Here is a 22306-nt window from a genome sequence, read left to right as displayed (position 1 = left end):
GCCTGTCAGATTTTAAGGTGGGGATCATTGCAGAATCTGGACCAGCTCTGTAACATCAGCCATCACCTTTAGCCACTGTTGGCTGAATCTGGGTCACAGGAGTGCACAAATAAGTGCACTATTGTGACCCAAAAGAGAAGTATGGCCAAAAAAAAGTTGACCATACCCCTATTTAAAGTGATAGAAAGGTCCTTTATCTCCTCTTCTGGGAGTCCCTTGCCAGCCCTGTCAGTTTCTCCCTCCACTGGGTGCCTCCCTATCTTTGCAAGCCGGATGCTAAGGAGGCACCCATGTGCCTGCACTCCCAAACCGAGCTATTTGCATCCATACACACACATGGCAACAGCAAGCCATGCCTTTCCTCACTCCTTACAGGAGTTTGACTGACAGCAGCAGAAGCCTATGGTTTACGTAAGTGTTTAGGGATGGGAGTGGGTAGCATAAGAAGTGGGGCATTTTTTTTACCTTAATGCTGAAAATCTATTAGGGTAAAACAAACCTTTAGAATTTTAGACCCACTTTAAGCCCATGCAGTTGCAGAAAAAAAACAAAACAGTTCTTTATCTGAACAATGTTTATGTTGCATTTTGCCCCATGTAAAACAATCAGACACATGTGGAAGTTAAAAAAAAAAAAAGAAACAGAACAATCCTGGTCTATATGCAGTTAATCATCATATCATAGCTGGGCATATCTGAACCAAGAAAACAAGGCTCAGATGACATGATACAATAGAAGTATTCTCTGTGCCAGCTGGGCCATTTGTATTGGTATAGGTGTTTTTTGCCTTTGTGATTGGGGTTGCATTTAAAGACTAATCCTGAATTGGCCAGAGCAGGGGCCCATTATAGATTTTTAGTCCTTAATGGGACATTTCTCTAAGGCCCATTATAGAGTCTCCAAGTCTTGGCTGTGGTTGAACATGGACTTTCACAAGTCAATTTCTGTTTCTGAGCTAGCTTTTTTGTCTTCTCTTGATCTTGTACGATCCTGCCTGCCTTTATCTCACTTTTATATTTGCTTTTTGGTGCATTATAAACTACTGAAAGCAAACCTCAGTAGTAATTTTTTTTGGTAACTGAACTCTGGTTTGATCTCAACTACAATCCTGCTAAAGCTTTGTACCCCACCTTGGAATGTGTGATCTGCTATCTGCAACCAGAAAGGCCACTGTGGGGTTTACACTATGGAAACGCCCAACAAAAAAGCTGTAACTACATTATCAGTGGCTTTGGCGAACACTAGATATCCTTCTACTGGTGGTAAGGAGCATCCTCCTCTATTCTTGCTTTGTCAGTTAAGACCCTGTATCTAGATGACAGATCCTTATTTGTTGAATATCCTATAGTATCATCTAATGCAGCTAACATTTGATATGTTTGTCCTAAATGTAAGCCCTATTTTATTTTATTTTAAAGAGCCTTACAGCTTTTACCACAGAAGCTATGCTGTGTTTGTGATAAATTTGGAGAAAACAGAAGAATAGTTTTTCCATCAGTAAAGTTAGAAATCACATGTTCATACATGTGCTTAAATTAGAATTTTTGTCAATCAAGCCTCTGTTGTCAACTATATCAATGAGTGTCCATTAATCGTACAAATTGCTTAAAGGTTGAAACTAGTGATGCCTGGATCAGTCATACCGCTAGAAAACTTCATCAGTACAGCCACCCAAAAAGAAGGAAAGAACTCCCAAATTCCGCTCATTTCTTACAACAAACTGGAAGGAAAAGCAGTTTCTACAATGACCTTTACTTGCCTCTCCACCCACTGATTTGTAGCTTGATTATAGCTTCCACTGCAACCCACTGTAATGTTAAGCGCAACAACCAATCGCAACTATTCAGACCTAAAATTTTACCCCAAATAAATTCACTAATTAGATTATATTACTTCCCTTTAGACATCATCATAGAGCTTATCTGATCTTTCCCTACAGAGTCTGATACAGTAGTAAAGCATCTTTACTCCATTTCTCAAAGCCTTTAGCGTTCTTTTCTTTCACCACCGAGGTCCTGGATTCAATTCATACAAAGTATACTATATCCATGGTGTTATCTTCCTCTGATTGCAAACAGAAAAGGTTGTGTCCTACCCAAAACTGTGTCTATGGCCTACATGCCTGGTATGACTGCGGTAGAGAGATTAAGTGTATGTAAACCTTAACAATGAACTTATCTTAATTTTTGCATTTTGGTCTATACCAGGGATCTTTATACTATGGCCCTCCAGTTGTTCAGGAACTACAATTCCCATCATGCCTAGTCATGTGTTTGAATGTCAGAGTTTTACAATGCCTCGTGGGATGTGTAGTTCTGCAACAGCTGGAGGCCGTAGTTTGAGGATCCCTGGTCTATACCATTGAAAGTGTTTTTGTTATAGCTGTTCAAAAAAGAGCAAAACATACATATTAAATCTGTAATGAATCCATTAAGCTTGTAAAAAAATACCTATGATGCACAGTTGACAATTACTATGGTTATCAGCTCTGCTTAGTTTATTCTATGTACTAAAGAACACCTCCCCACTATGCTATGTAAACTAGGATAGAAGGAAGTGTTCTGTAGCCCAAACCAGGAGCAGGCAGCCTAGGGAAATGATGCAGTGAGTGAGCATTGCCAACCTAGTAGAGGATGTGCGTTACTGGCAGTATCATCGGGAGAAAATATAGGGGAAAACAATAAAAGAATGCAGCTACAGGACAAAAAGGACTGGTATGCTGCAATGTATTAGATTTTTAGTCTCTGGTTTAGGCACACTGTATATTGCAAGCAGAGGCTGGTGTACACACATAGCATTTACACATGTACTGTGTAAAAGCTGCTGAATTTGTATGCTTTTTATAAATGAATAAAATAAATCTGATTGGTATTCACCCATTATAATGTTACTCTGTACATAATCTACTTGCATACCTGGTACCTGTTTTAATAACTGGTTGCGGCCATTTGCTCTTAGATTATGCAATGCATTTTCACTTCCTATATAAACACTTTCACAGAGGCAGGACACTAATTATTCAATATGCCCAGTACTCCCCAGTAATTCCCCCTTGTGTCTGGCATTATCTGTCTATCCTAACAGCCAGAGAATAGCGGAACAGTAGCATTACAGATTTTGCATGTAACATTGAGAGGAATTCTAAGCAAAGCGCACATTACTAAGTGTATTCACCCACTGCTGCACCATAATTATTTGTATTGTCTTCACACCCCATTCTACAGCTCAGTGGAATATATTGGCATACTTAAAATTATAATGAAATTCCAAACTCAAATAAATATAAATGAAAATTACGGCATAGGAACTAGGAAACACAATAAGCCAAAACTTAACAAAAATCATATTCAGAATGCATTAAAGAAAACACAAAAGGCAAAAAGCTCCACTTACTGAGCATTATGTTAATCAACATAGGTATTAAATGGCACCGGCGTAAAACACTTACTTAATAATACCTGTGCAGGGAAACATTATTTTACACAGCACAATACATGGATCGCTAGAGTACACTATGACCTTATTTGCATACATTTTCTGTGTTTAAGTTTGGTATTCACAAGACGCGGTGGAAGCACTGAGTCATTAATGTAGTTAATGGTGCAGGCTGCATGTTACCATCCGGTACAACTGGAAATTCTCATTACTTACACAACAGCATCCACGGGCATTTCCAAGCGTGGGGAAGTGCAGCCCAGGATCTCCCCTGGTGACAGTGGCTTACTCTGGGGGACAGTAATTTTGTACTCTGGACGTAGGGTCTGGACAGCTGCCTGCAAAAAAGTACACAAAAGAAATTATAGTGGTATCCAGTATATTAAGGAAGCAACAGAGAAAGAGAAAATATTAAAAGCATATCTATACCCAAGAACAAAAATGTAATTGTAATGGTGTTCACCATCACTGGGAGTGAGGGACAGATACTTGGGGGACGCGGAGAGAATGGTTAGGATGGCTTCAGATGGGACAGTAATATTTGTCAGCAATATCTCTCAGGAAATGTATGAAGATGAATGGTTTGACTTTTCAGATTGATAGAATATTGCAGGAGTGTCTCATAGACTCTTGCTAGATAGTGAGATGGGATGGGGTTTGTTATTGGTAAGTGCCTGTATTCCATTGTTCTATTGTTTCTGTCTGCCTTAAGATAAACTTATTATGGGATGTATATGTGTATGTAGATTGGCAGCTAAGGGGGAGGGGGGATTATCCCACAGTGTATATCTCTTTGTGCATGTGTTTGAATAAACAGTTTGAGTTCGACTTCACCCTCAATCTAGAGTCCTGTCTCTTTTGGGGGAATCTGCTACAAGGGATTGCTATGCTCTTCATACTCCCTTGAATAATCACTAAGCTCTTGCAAGAGCTTGTTCCTGTTTCTGCTTCACTCTCTAGGGAAAGAGGTTCACCCACTGGAACCTGGAGCCTTGTCGTAGGTTCAGGGTGGGTAGGAGATGGCGAGACCCCAACCAAGCTGCGGCGGTGCGTGGGGTCTGAGGTGCTTATGGTGTCTGGTGGAGTGTTTGGAGCCCTCGGGAAGCACTAGGAGCATCCGTCAACGGAGGTACCCAGTCAAGGTGCTGGTTGGTCGTTTACAGTAATATATTGCAAGTTACTAGTCCTTAGATGTGGTGGCTGCATCCGTTTTTTTCCTTTATTCTCACCTGTAGGGATGAACTTGGGTTCTGTCTGAACCCAGAGGAAGTGAGCCAGTGTCTGCCCATTCAGCTATTGCTGGGACATTGACTGCTGCTCAGCTGCATGTACACCAAGGAGCAGGGATGCCTGTGACATCATTGACCTAATATGGCCACATGAAATGAATGACATAGACTTACTTTGGCCATATTAGGGCACTGATTTCACAAGCATCCCTACCCCTTTGTGAATGAGCAGCTGCAGGGAGGTAATGCTCCAGCTGCAGGTGATATGGCTGGCACGGGCAGCTTCCTTCTGGGTTTGGCTGTACTGGCATGTGGAATAAACCCATGTTTGTCTCTACTCACCTAGGGATCCTGCCAGTGATGCACTTTCTGCCCTAGGGTAACAACGATCACTCACAGTACTTACAAAGAAGCTCCAGGCCCCCCCCCAAAAAAAATCAAAAGTTAGCAGCTACAAATACTGTAGCTGCTGACTTTTTATATAAACACACTTACCTGTCCATGGATCCAGCGATGTCCTCACCCGAGGCGATTCTTCAATCGGCTTCAGATGCGGCTCTGGCATCTCTAGTATGGCAAACAGGAAGTGAAGCCTTGCGGTTTCACAGCCTGTTTCCTACTGCGCATGCACGAGTTGCATTGCTCGTTGTGAATGGTCCCGTCCTTTTCTGGGACCTGCGATGTGTCCCAGAAGACTGCGGGAGAAGGAGGGGGGCCTGTCAAAACCAGGTACCCCAAAAAAAAAAAGCCAAATGTCACAGTGGAGAAGGGGAGGGTGCAAACAAGCGCAACTTCCCTTTTTGGGAGGAGCTTCATTTTAATAAAAACTATGGAGCAGCATCACTGTCACTCCATGACTAAACAAGAGAAACCTACCCACCCACTATTCTCTATAAGGGGAAGGTATTTTGTAATCTGCAGTGATAAGAGGGAACAATGTAAATGGTAAGAATGCCGCACAGCCAGAGAGCACATGAAGCTATCAATTTCACAAGATTTCTGGCAGGATCAACAGGTATTTTGTGCTTTTGTCAAACAAATATAACAAAATGCTTTTAATGGATTATTTACCATATTGAAAGGGAGAAAATAAAAGAAGCGGATCAGTATTTTAAAGAGAACCAAGTTATGAGTTATTGAAATTTGCCAAATGAAATCAATTAACACCCATCCCTATTTTCCTTCTAATAGAAGAACAGATAGATGGCTTGTATCAGACACATTTCAAAATGTTACGTTTTTATCCACCTTCTGCTCTATATTATACAATCCGTACAGAACAGAAAATGATCATGTTGTATTATGATGTTTTTTCCCCACTCTCTTCATACTTTATCAGTTCTGATTTACTAGAGAGTTCACACGCAGGAATCAAGAATCATACAATATGTGCATATGGCAGTTATACTTAAAACACCATAAAAGAAAGTCTGAACCCAAAGAAAGGGTTGTAATAGATAGAAAGTTAGGGAAAATCTAAAAGTGTAGATATGATACTATAATACGAGTAGAGGAGCACTCTCAATAGGGACAGTCTAAGTCCGTAGGGTTCAGTACTGAGTTGGCCCATCCTTTGTAGCTATAACAGCTTCAACTCTTCTGGGAAGGCTGTCTACAAGGTTTGGGAGTTTGTCTATGGGAATGATTGACCATTTTTACAAAAGCACATTTGAAAAGTCAGGCATTGATGTTGGACGAGAAGGCCCGGCTCGCAGTCTCCTCTCCAATTCATCCCAAAGGTGTTCTATTGGGTTGAGGTTGGGACTCTCAGCAGGCCAGTCAAGTTCCTCCACCCCAAACTCACTCATCTATGTCTTTATGGACCTTGCTGGCTTTGCACCCATACAGGCACACACCCGACCCGCAGCTCTGTGTGTCCTTTCAAACACGGAGTCGCAGCCTGGCCCCGCCACCTTTGTGGCGTGAGTCCCTCAGGAGTGTGAGTCCCCAGAGAGGCAAGGCTCTCATGGACATCACTTGATTAATAGGGGGCCCAGGTACGTATTAGGGGGCTGCTGCACATAGAAGGTTTTTTACCTTAATGCATGAAGGTAAAAAACCTTGTGCCTTTAAAAACACTTTAAAGACATAAAACAAAAAAAAACTATCAAAAGCGTTCCATAATCCTATCATATCAGAAAAAGTTGGTTACAAAGGTGTAGTAACAACTGTCAAAAAGGTGGACTTTAAGGGCACATCATGAGACAGATAAAACCATATATTCTTGTATAAAAGGAAAAATATTTATTGATACCATTTAAAAGAAACCGATATAAAAAATATTATAAAAGGTGATAAGGCTGGCCCAAAAGGGCATCAGCCTAACACAAGAAAGCAAGTATCTTGTAAATGCAAATCGTGCACATCAAACATCTAAATAGTAGATATAATACACATCATAAAAATTGTATAGATGTGAAGGTACGTCTGTTCATGGGTCGACGTGTTTCATAGCAAGCTTTTTCAGGACCATGAAAGCACAGACATATCATTTAGGAAAGACCTACTCTGACCATCAAAAAGAAAGCCTCAACAACTTAGACAAAAGTTATCCTGGATAATGCTAAACGAGAGGCTGTCGGCTCAACTGGACGATAAGATGCACATATTCGACAAAGTGTGGGAACCCTGGCTCAATTATCTTACTGGGAACGAGTGAGCAATCCGCATGGGTCTGGGGGTGGGGTTCGGTGAGCGGGGTTGGGTCCATTTCTTCTTCTTTCTCTTGCTTTTCTTTCCATTTCTTCTCCATTCTCTCTATCCGTTATATTAGTCTCTCAGCAGACTTTCTTTCTAAGGTTCTCTCAGTGGTCACCCGCTGCGGCTTAATCTTCTGAGTCGGTTTCAGCCCAGCTATCTAGTAGTAACCTGTAGGTTTACCAATTTGCGGTGGATGATATTGTTTGTTACTAGAGTTCTGACGCAATGCGGAGGGACGTCTCTATATATCCACTTGTGTGGGAGCCCTCGAGCCCCCACTTCGCATGGTTTCTCTCCTTGGAAGTAGCAAATTTACTGATGTATTTGTTATGCTTGCCTACTCCTGACTGTACTAACCGACCACTGGGATTGTTATACTGTTACATACCGTTTTCAATTATTGCATTTTTATATCACACATTTGTATTCTGAAAATTTTCAATAAAAACCATTGAAAAGAAAAAAGAAAGCCTCACCGGGGGCGGACATAGGGGTAATGAGGACCAAGATGTCGGGATGTACACAAAATGCAAGTCGAAGAATCTTGTAAATAAATTCAATGGGTGTAGCTCCAGATCACATATATGGTTCTGCATATGCTGTGAGGGTGTCACTTGTGAGTATACAGTGGGTACGGAAAGTATTCAGACCCCCTTAAATTTTTCACTCTTTGTTATATTGCAGCCATTTGCTAAAATCATTTAAGTTCATTCTTCTTCCTCATGAATGTACACATAGCCCCCCATACTGACAGAAAAACACAGAATTGTTGACATTGTTGCAGATTTATTAAAAAAGAAAAACTGAAATATCACATGGTCCTAAGTATTCAGACCCTTTGCTGTGACACTCATATATTTAACTCCGGTGCTTTCCATTTCTTCTGATCATCCTTGAGATGGTTCTACACCTTCATTTGAGTCCAGCTGTGTTTGATTATACTGATTGGACTTGATTAGGAAAGCCACACACCTGTCTATATAAGACCTTGCAGATCACAATGCATGTCAGAGCAAATGAGAATCATGAGGTCAAAGGAACTGCCTGAAGAGCTCAGAGACAGAATTGTGGCAAGGCACAGATCTGGCCAAGGTTACAAAAATATTTCTGCTGCACTTAAGGTTCCTAAAAGCACAGTGGCCTCCATAATCCTCAAATGGAAGACGTTTGGGATGACCAGAACCCTTCCTAGAGCTGGCCGTCCGGCCAAACTGAGCTATCGGGGGAGAAGAGCCTTGGTGAGAGAGGTAAAGAAGAACCCAAAGATCACTGTGGCTGAGCTCCACAGATGCAGTCAGGAGATGGGAGAAAGTTGTAGAAAGTCAACCATCACTGCAGCCCTCCACCATTCGGGCCTTTATGGCAGAGTGGCCCGACGGAAGCCTCCTCTCAGTGTAAGACACATGAAAGCCTGCATTGAGTTTGCTAAAAAACACCTGAAGGACTCCAAGATGGTGAGAAATAAGATTCTCTGGTCTGATGAGACCAAAATAGAACATTTTGGCCTTAATTCTAAGCGGTATGTGTGGAGAAAACCAGGCACTGCTCATCACCTGTCCAATACAGTCCCAACAGTGAAGCATGGTGGTGGCAGCATCATGCTGTGGGGGTGTTTTTCAGCTGCAGGGACAGGACGACTGGTTGCAATCGAGGGAAAGATGAATGCGGCCAAGTACAGGGATATCCTGGACAAAAACCTTCTCCAGAGTACTCTGGACCTCAGACTGGGCCGAAGGTTTACCTTCCAACAAGACAATGACCCTAAGCACACAGCTAAAATAACGAAGGAGTGGCTTCACAACAACTCCGTGACTGTTCTTTAATGGCCCAGCCAGAGCCCTGACTTAAACCCAATTGAGCATCTCTGGAGAGACCTAAAAATGGCTGTCCACCAACGTTTACCATCCAACCTGACAGAACTGGAGAGGATCTGTAAGGAGGATTGGCAGAGGATCCCCAAATCCAGGTGTGAAAGACTTGTTGCATCTTTCCCAAAAAGACTCCTGGCTGTATTAGATCAAAAGGGGGCTTCTACTAAATACTGAGCAAAGGGTCTGAATACTTAGGACCATGTGATATTTCAGCTTTTCTTTTTTAATAAATCTGCAACAATGTCAACAATTCTGTGTTTTTCTGTCAGTATGGGGTGCTATGTGTACATACATGAGGAAGAAGAATGAACTTAAATGATTTTAGCAAATGGCTGCAATATAACAAAGAGTGAAAAATTTAAGGGGGTCTGAATACTTTCTGTACCCACTGTAGTCTAACATAAGAAACCATAAATATATAGTTTCTGTAGAATATAGGCCAAATCTTACAGGGACAGGAAAGGAATAACGCACAACCCTGTCCCAACGACTTATTGTAGCCAACAGATTAGAGACTGGTATATAAATTCTTAGTATGATTTTAAAGACATAATGAAGGAAAACAAACAGTCCTTTTATCTCTTTGGGGCCACAATGGCTCACCCCCATTTATCGAAGCTAAAAAACAAAACAAAAAAAAAAAACAAAAAGTAAAAAAACTTAAAACTGTAAAAAGTGTTTTACTGCTCCATATTTCTAAATTTAACTCTGACCCTAAAGTCGGACATATTTCCTGCTGTTGATCATTGCCATTCCCCATGGTAGCCCAGTGAATCCAAGAAGCATCCATCAGCTTGTTGTGATAGTTCTGCAATTGCTGTTCAAAACAGATAACAGGATTCATCCGTTGATTTCAAAGGACAAAATAAAAGGATAATAGAGGTGCTCACGCTAGTAAGATAGAGAACATCCGAAGGCCGCCGAACCGGCATGATGAAGCTTCTATAATACACATCCCCACAAGCAAGACTGTTATTTCAAGCTAGAATAGGATGATGAAGTGAAAAAGACACAGAAAACTGAATAAACAGTTAGACTAGGATTGATAGGAGCAGGGAATCCCGACATGATTGGACCATCTTCTCCAGGATCCTCTTAATTGTTCCAAAGGGACTGCTAATTTTCTGAGAGTGGCAGAGACCTGGGACTTAACTAGTCTTTTAACCGCGGAGGCTTCCAGTGTGTGGGATGGTGTAATGAGAGATCAAAGGATTCGGTTTTCCCTTTGTGATTAAATGAGTAAACAATTTCCTCTTCCCTCTCCTCTACAGTATGAAAAATGAAAGAGTTATAGAGTGATGTTGGAGCGATTACTGCTCAGCGGATGGAATTTGTCAACATCCATTTTAAAACAGATGGTTGAGGACAGGGAGGACAGGGAAATAAACAACAAAATGATCACAGTGTCCTCGTTTTATACTCTGCAGACAAAAAGCAACCACCACGGGTCGAATGCAGGACCATTCCACAAACTGTGAATCTAATTTCCTAAGGCTAGAAAAAGATAAATTCCTATTAAAGCGAACAACTCGCTTCTAGCTTGCCAGAGTCTATGCTTTTATCCTTTAGATAAACATGGATGGAGAAATGTATGGAAAGTCCAGCAGACCCAAGGAGAGATACATTGTCAGCTGGTACCCAAACCCTAAAACAATAGATTATCCCCGGGCAGAATGATTAGTAACAGGAGCAATTAAAGAGAGATTGTTCCCTAAATATTATACATTATTAAGCTTCAAAACCAATAAGCTTATACAAAGTAGATGTACACTGCAAAATAATATTTCATTTTTTTAAACATTTTTTTTACATTTTGTAAAATAAAATACTTTTTTTTATCCTTTGCTGCATCTCAGTGCATCTGATCTCCTTCAGCCTCTTTGCAGTCACCTTCTGTCTACAGACAAGCACGAGTTGGCTGCATAGCACTTCGTAGTGCAGGTATCTACAGTATATGGAGACAACAGTGGCAAAAGGTGTACTGAAATAGATGCTTGTAGTTGGGAGGGCAAGTGACAGCATGACAACACATGGCACAACTGGAAGACAGGGACACACTGTAACTGGAAGTGCCTAAACTAGGACCTATCAGGGCAGGATGAACAGGCATTTCTTTAATGAAAGCTGCAGATTTAAAAACATTTAAAATTACATCAATATGTTTAATCTTGTATGAAATTTACACAATTGCCATTTCACATATTTTAAAAGCCAACTCCAGTTTTGGACAGATTAGTTACTACTTCTGCCAAATTTGCATTGGTGTCTCAGACTACGTTAAGTAGATATTAATAAATTTCCTGTCCCAGTGACACAAAACGAGGTTATCTGTTGGAAGAGGAGACAGATGAAGAAACGATAACTCAACAGGGGATTCTAACTCTTTTCCCATTTTACTTGGGAAAGTCTGGGAAGCTTGGGAAAATGTCTTGTTGCATTCTGTGTCCCCATTAAAGTGATTTTCCAATAAATTTCTGTACCTACAGGGAGCAGCATTTACATACTCTCAATTAAAGTCCCAAATACTTTATGAAATTAGGGATGGAGGCACTGTGCTTTACAGGCCAATGCCTCATATAAAGTCCCAATCTGTGGATGGAGGTGTATGCTTCTCAGCTGGTCCTTTTCAGTTTGTACCATCGCTACAACATCGATATTAGATTTTTGATATATTAGACCAGTCATAGATGGGAGCAGGTTGGGGGAGGTTTGGGCTGCCTCCCTTCCACCTGTCTCCCAGCTATCCCTTAGCAGCCATGTGCTTCCATTGTGGAGACACTTAAAATAGAAAGTGTTAGGACTGCAGGTAACACAGGGTGCCGTGTAGTGGCCCTGCAGCTTACACATGCGTTTGCAAATGCGTGTCAACTAAACCCCTGTTCTTTATTCATATCATGAGACAGGTCTACTTGGTTGGTGGCAGACTGGAGGGTGAGTACATCAGACTGGGGGCTGGCTGGCTTCCATGCACCTCTTTTAATCCTTTCAACTTTCAGCATTTACATACTGAAGCTTTGCTTTTCCTTTCGGTCGCCTGGTACACACGTTGGTGTCTGCTAGATACAACCCATAATACTTGAATTCCAGTGGGTCAAATTGTGTAAAGAGGTAACTACGTCCTAATCTACATATATAGATAGAAGGAAAAAATAGAGGCATGATGGACTTTGATGGTACCATAAACACTGGACATAAGCGGGGAATATCAATTTTGTATAAAAATATACATTTATTCAATCACCATAAAATCATTTGTGAAAAATGCAAAGCACATAGACAAATCATATATAAATAATTATACATCACATCTGGAGAAGCTCTATAATACTAATACCATGGATGAGACAAAATAAACAATGTAATAACTGCAATGAGCATCATCCTAGTGGATCCTTATTACACTGTTTATTTTGTCTCATTCGTAGTATTAGTATTATAGAGATTCTCCAGATGTGAGGTATAATTGTTTATATATGATTAGTCTATGTGCATTGTGTTTTTCACAAATTATGTTATGGTGATTGAATAAATTTATATTTTTATACAAAATTGATATTCCCCGCTTATGTCCAGTATTTATGGTACCATCAAGTCTATCATGCCTCTATTTTTTCTTTCTATACAACCCATAATGCTTGACTGAATGAACTGACATGTGTACAGGATTATTAGAGTGGGAAAGTGGAGCAGACCGATATCACATAGGATATAGATATCTGATAGTAGCATCTGGGTCTGGAAGGTAAGTTCTAGGTTTGCTGAAGAGAACAAGGGTGTGAGGGTGGGAGGGTATGTAGGACATCTGAAAGAAAACCTATCCCTTAATCCAGGGGTATACAAAATCAGGCCCACTGCAAGATTTAATCTGACCCTTGGATGTAAGAAGGACTCTGAAGTAAGAGGGCACTCTTATTTAATGGGGGGGGGGGAGAGAGAGGTGGCTTAATGGACTCAAGTTTATTGGCCATTTCTTTGCTTTGTTTTGTTAGAAGTTTTTCTTTGTTGTTATAAATCGTATCCTGCTGATTACCAAACTATGAATTTATTGGATAATGACATTTTTAATAGGAGGTAAATTGATATTCTGATCATAACTGAGCTGAACTGTGCATTTGATGGGTTGTATTTTGATCACCTGATCTGCACACCAAAATTTTGTTGAAGTGAAATAAGGGCCCATCAAAAAAAATTCAGAAAACTTTAGATTACCTGTAAAAGCTCATAAGACAGGAAAGGGTGAAAATGTAAAGACTAAAGCCTCACTGACTCCATAGTCAATAAACTAATAGAATAAAAACTTCACTATTCATTTAAAGGGGAAGTACAGCCAAAGCTCATTTGCCTCTACTTCCCCTGTGGATCACAGGAGTGCAGTTCGTTCTGCACTCCTGTGCCCCGTGTTCAGCAGACAGACTGCCGGCTGACAACACAGAGCTGGTCTGTGTTTGTAAGTCTACCACAAAAGCGATTAGATTTATAGAACAAGGGTTTTTTGGATAAATGGGACAAAGGCCTTATGCTGTACACAGGATTATGTTCTAAGAAAACAAAAATGTGTATCTAATATGATGTTTGGGGGTTGTTCAGCTCAAGTGTAGCACTCACCAGTGAGTACAGTCTACGCCAGTTATACCATTTAAGAGCTTTTTGGCCCCCTTTAAAAAAAAAAAAAAAACAGTCCAACAACACAGCTTCCCTCGCAGGGGTTCCACCATTAACATGAAATTTTATATTTAGCCTCCTGGCTCTCTTTAACAGAATCACTGACTCGATTTGTGCCTTGCTTCTCCAGACCACCTAACACAGCCTGCCTGTGTTCACATACCAATACTGTACCTCTGTCAACTCACACTTTCTTGCAGCTCCCTGCTGTTCCGGCCTTCAGGCTTGGGCCATCTGTCTGTTTTCCTATCACAGGCTGCACCATGCAGACATGCACATTTCTGGCTGCTCCCTTGCAACCACACGGACTCCTCAGAAGGGTGGAGCCTAGAACTCTAGTCCTGACTCTACAAAAACTTAGCTCATACCTGCACAATCAGTGTGCCAGTTGTTCGCAGGAGCAGGACCAAAGATTAGAGATTTCATTCCACCCAAGTCTCCAAGAAATCTCCAGGCTCCAGGTTCTAAGCCAGGTTTTACCAACCAGAGAGGAAACTGAAAAAAAAAAGCTTTCTTTGTGTGAAGCAAGCACCCGGGAGCCCCTCAACCTGCCTGGATGAGAAAGCCTTTTAATACCATGACAGTGCACCATTCACACCGCCATTTCAATCAGGTCTGCCTCTCAGTTTTTCATACAGACCTGATTGGAAGGTCCATGCAGCCCCATGGACAGGTGGGTGTAAAAGGACACTACCTCCAGGTACATTCCAGTGCGCAAAAAAAAAAAAAGAGGTGTGTCAGTTTCCGTAATAGCATAGGAAGCCAGATGCAAATGGACAGTGGAGTCTGCCTGTACCTGCTCTGCATAAACTGAGCAGGCACAGATGTGACAACCGACCCGCTCCGATCAGTAGGGAATCTGCAAGCAGATCCCCTGTTGATTGGTGCAACCACCTCCCTGTTTGAAAGGGGCCATACTATAGTTTTTGCATGCAGTGTTTTGTTGGTGACCCCTGCTAAGCATTTAACAAGCATAATATATATAGATCCGCGCTTAGGATATTAATAGATTCCTTATCAGTAATGGCTGCTGCCCACCTGTTAAACTATATTTCTGAAGATATATAGTATGAAAATGGAAGATCAAAGCAGGTGTGTGGCGCTGCCAATGTACTATATCTTCTGTATACTTGATCTTCTATACACGTCTCCAAAAGGTGTCAAAGTGCAAAATAAACAATCTCAAATACAATAAATATGAATAGTGTTAAAACTCGTAAAGTGCTGAGTGCAATAATCCTGTGCTGTGTGTATTATAAATGAATCAATGAATCGGTGATAAGTGACCCTTTTGGGTAAATGATACTAAAAAATTACTACCACAATATCAATCCCCCCTAGTGGTAACCATATGCCAACACAACTGGAAAAATAAATATATAAATAGTGATATACTGATGATAAAGTGGATGTGGTATAAAAAATGGTGATAAAAATAGTGAAAAAAATATATGGACACCTATAAATATATAAATAGACACCTATATAAATCTGTAGGAGGAATGACATAAAACCACGGACAATTGTATATATAAAAAAAAAACTTGGCAGCAGGTATATAGAAACAACCATAAATTATAGCAGCATTAATCAGAGTAATATAAGAACCAATTAGTCCATAAATATTTAAAACAAGATGGAGTCCATAGATATTAAGTGCAAACAAAGTGACTTCAGTGCAGGTGCATTTAAATGCTGCTTTGAGGGTGCCCGGATTTCAGTGACCACTCTGTGCTCCCCGCACCCTTAGGACCACACTCACCAGAGGTAGTCACCCCTGCAGGGGTATCAGGCCTTGGATATATTGCCACTGTATCCCCTCTGTTCTCCCTGGGTAGTCTTATAGATAGGGGTATGGTCCTGACCTGCCCGAGTCCTCCGTCGCACTGTCCTTGGAAACTGGGGTATCCTCGGGTATGTGGGAAATAAGGCTCACATAGGGTAGTACCGTTTAACAAGGACACTGCAAGCTCTGCACCGTTTGTGTTGTCTGAGACTCTCCATTTTTACAGCACATGTAATACCCAGGCGGTCTCCCATCCAGGTACTAACCAGTCCAAACCCTGCTTAGCTTCTGAGATCAGACGAGATTGGGTGCATTCAGGGTGATGTGGCTGTAGGCATTACAGCACATGTAATACCCAGGCGGTCTCCCATCCAGGTACTAACCAGTCCAAACCCTGCTTAGCTTGTGAGATCAGACGAGATTGGGTGCATTCAGGGTGATGTGGCCGTAGGAGAGTCTCAGACAACACAAACGGTGCAGAGCTTGCAGTGTCCTTGTTAAACGGTACTACCCTATGTGAGCCTTATTTCCTCGAGGACTCGGGCAGGTCAGGACCATACCCCTATCTATAAGACTACCCAGGGAGAACAGAGGGGATACAGTGGCAATATATCCAAGGCCTGATACCCCTGCAGGGGTGACTACCTCTGGTGAGTGTGGTCCTAAGGGTGCGGGGAGCACAGAGTGGTCACTGAAATCCGGGCACCCTCAAAGCAGCATTTAAATGCACCTGCACTGAAGTCACTTTGTTTGCACTTAATATCTATGGACTCCATCTTGTTTTAAATATTTATGGACTAATTGGTTCTTATATTACTCTGATTAATGCTGCTATAATTTATGGTTGTTTCTATATACCTGCTGCCAAGTTTTTTTTATATATACAATTGTCCGTGGTTTTATGTCATTCCTCCTACAGATTTATATAGGTGTCTATTTATATATTTATAGGTGTCCATATATTTTTTTCACTATTTTTATCACCATTTTTTATACCACATCCACTTTATCATCAGTATATCACTATTTATATATTTATTTTTCCAGTTGTGTTGGCATATGGTTACCACTAGAGGGGATTGATATTGTGGTAGTAATTTTTTAGTATCATTTTCCCAAAAGGGTCACTTATCACCGATTCATTGATTCATTTAGAATACACACAGCACAGGATTATTGCACTCAGCACTTTACGAGTTTTAACACTATTCATATTTATTGTATTTGAGATTGTTTATTTTGCACTTTGACACCTTTTGGAAACGTGTATAGAAGATCAAGTATACAGAAGATATAGTACATTGGCAGCGCCACACACCTGCTTTGATCTTCCATTTAACAAGCATGTAACATACTGTACAATGACAACAACCCAAAATGCTGAAGTAAATCAACAACTAAGTGGCTTCTAATATGGCCTGGTAAGAGACCTGACCTCAACCTCCAGAAATGCTGTGACATAGGCTAAAGTTTACAGTGTACGTGAACTGAAATAGCTTTGCATAGAGAAATTAGTCAAATAGGCCCTAACCACTACACCTCTGATCAGCAACTAAAAAAATGCCTTTGGTTGAGATTTCTCTCCAGTGACACAGATTCCACTAGCTGCTAAATTAGAAGAGCTCCCATACTTTTCCATCAACAAGCTTGACTGCGCAAGCCATTTGTTCCACAAAGATTTGGAAATGTAAAATATTGTATGTGCTTGTTAAATGAGGCAGGCTATATTATTATGACTTAGATGCACATGAGATCACATTTTAGGCGCCAGCCATGCAGAGATCCAGATAATTTCTTAGGGTTCACATTTTTTCTCTAGCAGTAGCTGTTCACCTGATACACGGAAACTAAGTAAAAAGTGTTAAATGCTTTAGTTCAGTGATTTTAACAGTTCTTTAAATTGATGGGCGCACTTTTCCATAAAATATCAGCAATAATCAGCCAAAATCTTAATACAACAAAGTAACTGTGTTGGAAAAAAAAAAAACTTCCTTACTACTGATCATCCAGCACGGGATATACTAAAGACTCGTACACATAATGAGAATATCGGACAAATGATGGTCCATTTTTTTTTTTTTGCATGTCGAAAATGAAGAGGTTACTAAACCTACGAAAATTCTCGCACGACAGAATACAACTTCGGAACTGATGTAATGTGTTGTATTGTATTCATTCTCGAGCATGCATGATCTTGCTCTTTCAATTTATTTTGGTCGAATGCTGTACTTATTAAACGAAAATCGTAAGATCTGGTATCGTACCAGAACATTTTTGGGTTTATCCCTTAGGATAATTTTGGATGAACTGTGGTGCTCGGCTCTCGAAAGCTGTGTACTAATGATTAGATCATCGCACTATCGCTTCAAAAGCAGAATTTGCGTCCGATTTTCTCATCGAGCGTACTAGGCTTAACTCCAACACTGTGCACCTACCAGAAAAGGAGCATCGTCTTATACATGTATTCTGTACCTTCTTAGAGAATCGGGTGCTAGGGTTAACAGAAGCATGGTACAAGCAGACAATTTTTAAAAGTCTAGCATTCCAATGGGAGATTAAAATTCATTTATACTGAAACATCACATAGTCAAAGTCAGCAGCCAATGTTTTGGGGGCACTTTAAAAGTGAAATGATTCATGCTGCTAGTACAAAGTTAGCACAAAACGGAAAATATATATCAAATACTTAACGTAATTTTCCTTTCCTGATGGACTCCATGGCAGCCTACGTGTGGGTTAGTCCCGCCTCCTCCTACCTCATAGGACCCCACTCCCATAAATTTCACTCTGCCCTAGAGACCATGTTCCATAAAATAGCCTCCTCCGGCAGATGGGTGGGGACTCCGGCTGCCATGGAGTTCATCAGGAAAGGAAAATTACGGTAAGTATTTGATATAAATTTTCCGTTTTCCTGACAGACTCCATGGCAGCCTACGTGTGGAAAATAACTAGCCAAACACACCAGGGTGGGCAATCTGCTGTTCAAAAGAAATTTAATTTGCACCATCAACTGATAGTATCTGCAAACCAAAATCAACAGATGATAAAGAAGCTGGCTCGAAAAAATAATGAGCCATGAAAGTATGAATTGAAGACCATGAGGCCGCCTTGCATACAACTTCAGGAGCCACATGACGGAACGCTGCGCAAGAAGTCAACATTCCTCTTGTAGAATGCGTTGTCACAGCCTCTGGGGGAGCCAACCCTTTAGCTCTATAGGCCCACTGAATGGACTGGACAATCCAAGATGCGATCGTTCTAGATGAAGCACGCAAGCCTTTATTTTTCCCATAGAACAGGACAAATAGATAATCCGTATGGCGGAAATGAGATATGGCTTCCAGATATAGCTTCAGAATTTGCCCTACATCCAGCGGATGAGTCACAGAGTCAGAAGATCTGAATGTTGGCAAGACAATTTCCTGATTTTCATGAAAAATAGAGGATACTTTAGGATGAGAATCCAACTTGGGAATCAGAACCACCCGATTCGGGAAAAATGTCAAAAAGGGTTCTTTGCAACCCAAAGCTCCCAGCTCAGAGACCCTTTTTGCTGAGGTGACTGCCACCAGGAACGCTACTATAAGAGACAATTCTTTGATGGAGAGTTGAACCAGGTTATCTCTTCTGAGGTCTGTAAAGAAATCCAGAACAAGTGGAAGATCCCACTTAGGGAATCTGGGCTTCCTTTGTGGTCTGAGCCTAGAAGCTCCTCTGAAAAATTGCCTCACTAGGGGATGCTTTGCCCAGGATGTTCCTGTGAAAGCCGAGATAGCTGACATTTGAACTCGAAGAGAGCTGACTGATAAAGGCAGATCTAGGCCGGATTGTAGAAAACTCAAAATATGTTGAACCTTTGGAGTGCCTTGCACATCCATATTTCCGGAGATATGAGACATGAACTTCTTCCATATCCTTTCGTAGACTCTATTTGTTCCAGCTCTTCTCGCATTCAACAGTGTGGAGATAGCTCCGCTTGGACACCCTAATGCCTCCAGCCTTTCACTTTCAAAAACCAGGCCATCAGGTGCAGATGGGCCGGGCAAGGGTGTAACACCGTTCCCTGAGACAGGAGATCCTGCCTGGAAGGTAGTGGAACTGGCTCGCGAAAGCTCAGCTGTAGCAGCATTGGAAACCAGGGCCTGTTCGGCCAATATGGGGCTATCACAAGAGCCTCCACTTCTTCCGACCTGAGTCTCGTCAGGAATCGAAGGAGGACCGGTGGGAAGGCGTAAGCCTTGTGAAACCTCCATTGCTCTGTTAGGGCATCCACCCCGAAAGCTTGTGTGCATTTGAATCTCGTGTAATACTTCTCCAACTTGAAGTTGCACGGGGAAGCGAACAGATCCACTTCCGGAAGGAACTCTAGGGATTTTAGCCACTGAAACACATCGGCATGAAGACTCCACTCGTTGTTGTCCATGGAGACTCATGATAGAAAATCCGCCTGGATGTTCTGTGATCCTGGTAGATAAACCACAGTGAGGTTGGATAAGTGTTTCTGAGCCCAGACCATTATTGGCTCAACTTCTTTCAATAGAGAGTGACTGCGAGTTCCCCCTTGACGCTTTATATACGACACTGCCGTCGTATTGTCCAGCCTCAGGAGGACAGATGTTCCTACTGTAAGGTGATGAAATGCTTGGAGAGCTTGAAATGCTGCCCGAAGCTCCAGGATGTTCAAGACTTCCCTGTGTAACCGAGGATTCCATTTGCCCTGGGCTATCTCTGATAGGCAGTGAGCGCTCCAACCTGTGTTGCTTGCGTCCGTGGTTATCGTGACCCAGGAGATGGGAAGGATAGAATGGCAATTGAGTAGATTCCTCTTCTGCAACCACCACAGGAGACTGTCCCGCATTACTGGGGAAATCCAAATCAGATGATCCATGTCGCCTGGGCACCATTGGCGAAGAAAACCTGTTTGAAAAGGACGCATCCTCCATTGAGCCCATTTCACCATAGGTGTCAAGGCCACCATAGTACCTATTATTTTGAGGCACTGTGAGGCCCAGAGATGGGATGATGACATGGCCAGCTGTACTCTGTCTCTGATAATCAGGATTTTCTCTAGAGGCAAGGAGATAGTGCCCTTGACTGTATTGAATTGAGCCCCGAGAAAGATAAGTGCTTGTGTGGGCTTCAGATGGCTCTTTTCCAGGTTTAGCAACCAGCCGAACTCGAGAAGAGTCGCCGTGACTAGATCTCTGTGAACCAGGAGTTGCTCTCGATCTTGCGACAGAAGTAGTAAGTCGTCTAAATAATGGTGAAGACGAACTCCCTTGATTCTGATCAGGGCTACCACAGCCAATAAGTGTTTTGAAAATACTCGAGGAGATGTTGTGAGCCCGAAAGGGAGACATGTAAGCTGAAGATGGTGTTGATCCACAGCAAACCGCAGGTATTTCTGGAACTCTGTTGCTATAGGTACATGGAAATATGCCTATTGACACAAGCCAATCTCCTGGCTGAACCGCCTGGCGGATTGTCAATAGTGTCTCCATTTTGAATTTTTCCTTTTTTATAAAGGAGTTTAGATGTGTGAGGTCTATGACCGGTCTCCAGGAGCCGTTCTTCTTCATTACTAAGAAGAGTGGAGAATAGAGGCCTTGAAACCTCTCTTTGGCTGGTACTGGAACTACTGCGCCTTGAAGCAACAGCGCATCTACGTATGCCGAAAGGATTTGCCTTTTTTCTTCCGACCGTGGAAGAGCTGTGGGAACAAACTTGAGGATAGGTGGATTGCAGAACGACCAAGTGTGGCCTGTGGAGATTGTCCTGATGACCCAAAAATCTCTTATCGAGGCTGCCCAGACGTGTCGAAACCGGAGAAGGCGAGCACCGACCTGAACCATCTGGACAGGCCCAACATCAAAAGGACTTAGCCGCTTCCTGGCTACTAGAAGAGGCTCCTTTGGAAGCCTTTTGGTTTGAAGATGGATTTTTCCTCCATGTTTTCCGGAATTCACGACCAGGTCTGTAACTTTGAGCACCCTTCACTCTATCCGAAGATTGCCTGGACTGTGTCCTTCTCTGACCCAGCAGGCGACGATCCTGCGGGAGGAACCCCGACTTACCGCCCGTGGCCCGCGAAATAGCGCTCTCCAGCTTGTTCCCGAACAAGGAAGACCCTTCGAATGGAATACGGCACCAAGCCTGCCTGGAGGAAGGATCGGCCAGCCAGGGGCGCAGCCATAGAGCCCGTTTAGCTGTCACTGAAGAGAGCATGACCCGGGCCACCAGACTAATAATATCTAGGGAAGCCTCCCCCAGAAAAGAAGCCGCCAGTCTGAGCTCATTCACTGAAGAAGCTCTGGCTACTTCTTCTGATACAGACCTTAGATCCGAATCCACCTCTAGTGTCCAGGCCTCCATGGCCTTGGATAAAGCCGCAATGGCTAGGGCTGGTTTACAAGCCATTCCAGCAGACACATAAATCTTCTTAAGGTCAGTGTCGATTTTTCTTTCCAGCCCATCTTTAAAAGACACTGTGTCTTCGAGTGGAAGAGTAACGTGCCTCGCTAATCTCATGAGGGCAGCGTCCACTAGGGGCGCTGACTCCAGGTGCTTCACATCCTCACTCTGGAATGGGTACATCCTGGAAACTTTGGATACCAGAGAATTTT

General features: G+C 42.1%; 1 protein-coding gene across 1 annotated transcript in view; it reads right to left on the bottom strand.

The window, feature by feature from the left end:
• DPH1 (diphthamide biosynthesis 1) overlaps window positions 1–22306 on the bottom strand; it is a 455101-nt gene that overhangs the window by 159810 nt on the left and 272985 nt on the right. Inside the window, exon 5 of the mRNA XM_082245828.1 lies at window positions 3652–3773. Within this exon, the coding sequence (XP_082101954.1) occupies window positions 3652–3773 (122 nt within the window). The remainder of the gene's footprint in view (window positions 1–3651; window positions 3774–22306) is intronic.

The sequence above is a fragment of the Pelophylax lessonae genome (assembly GCF_965119305.1).
Source record: "Pelophylax lessonae genome assembly, chromosome: 2".
Classification (NCBI taxonomy): Eukaryota; Metazoa; Chordata; class Amphibia; order Anura; family Ranidae; genus Pelophylax; species Pelophylax lessonae.
This window is presented reverse-complemented; position numbering and strand designations above follow the sequence as displayed.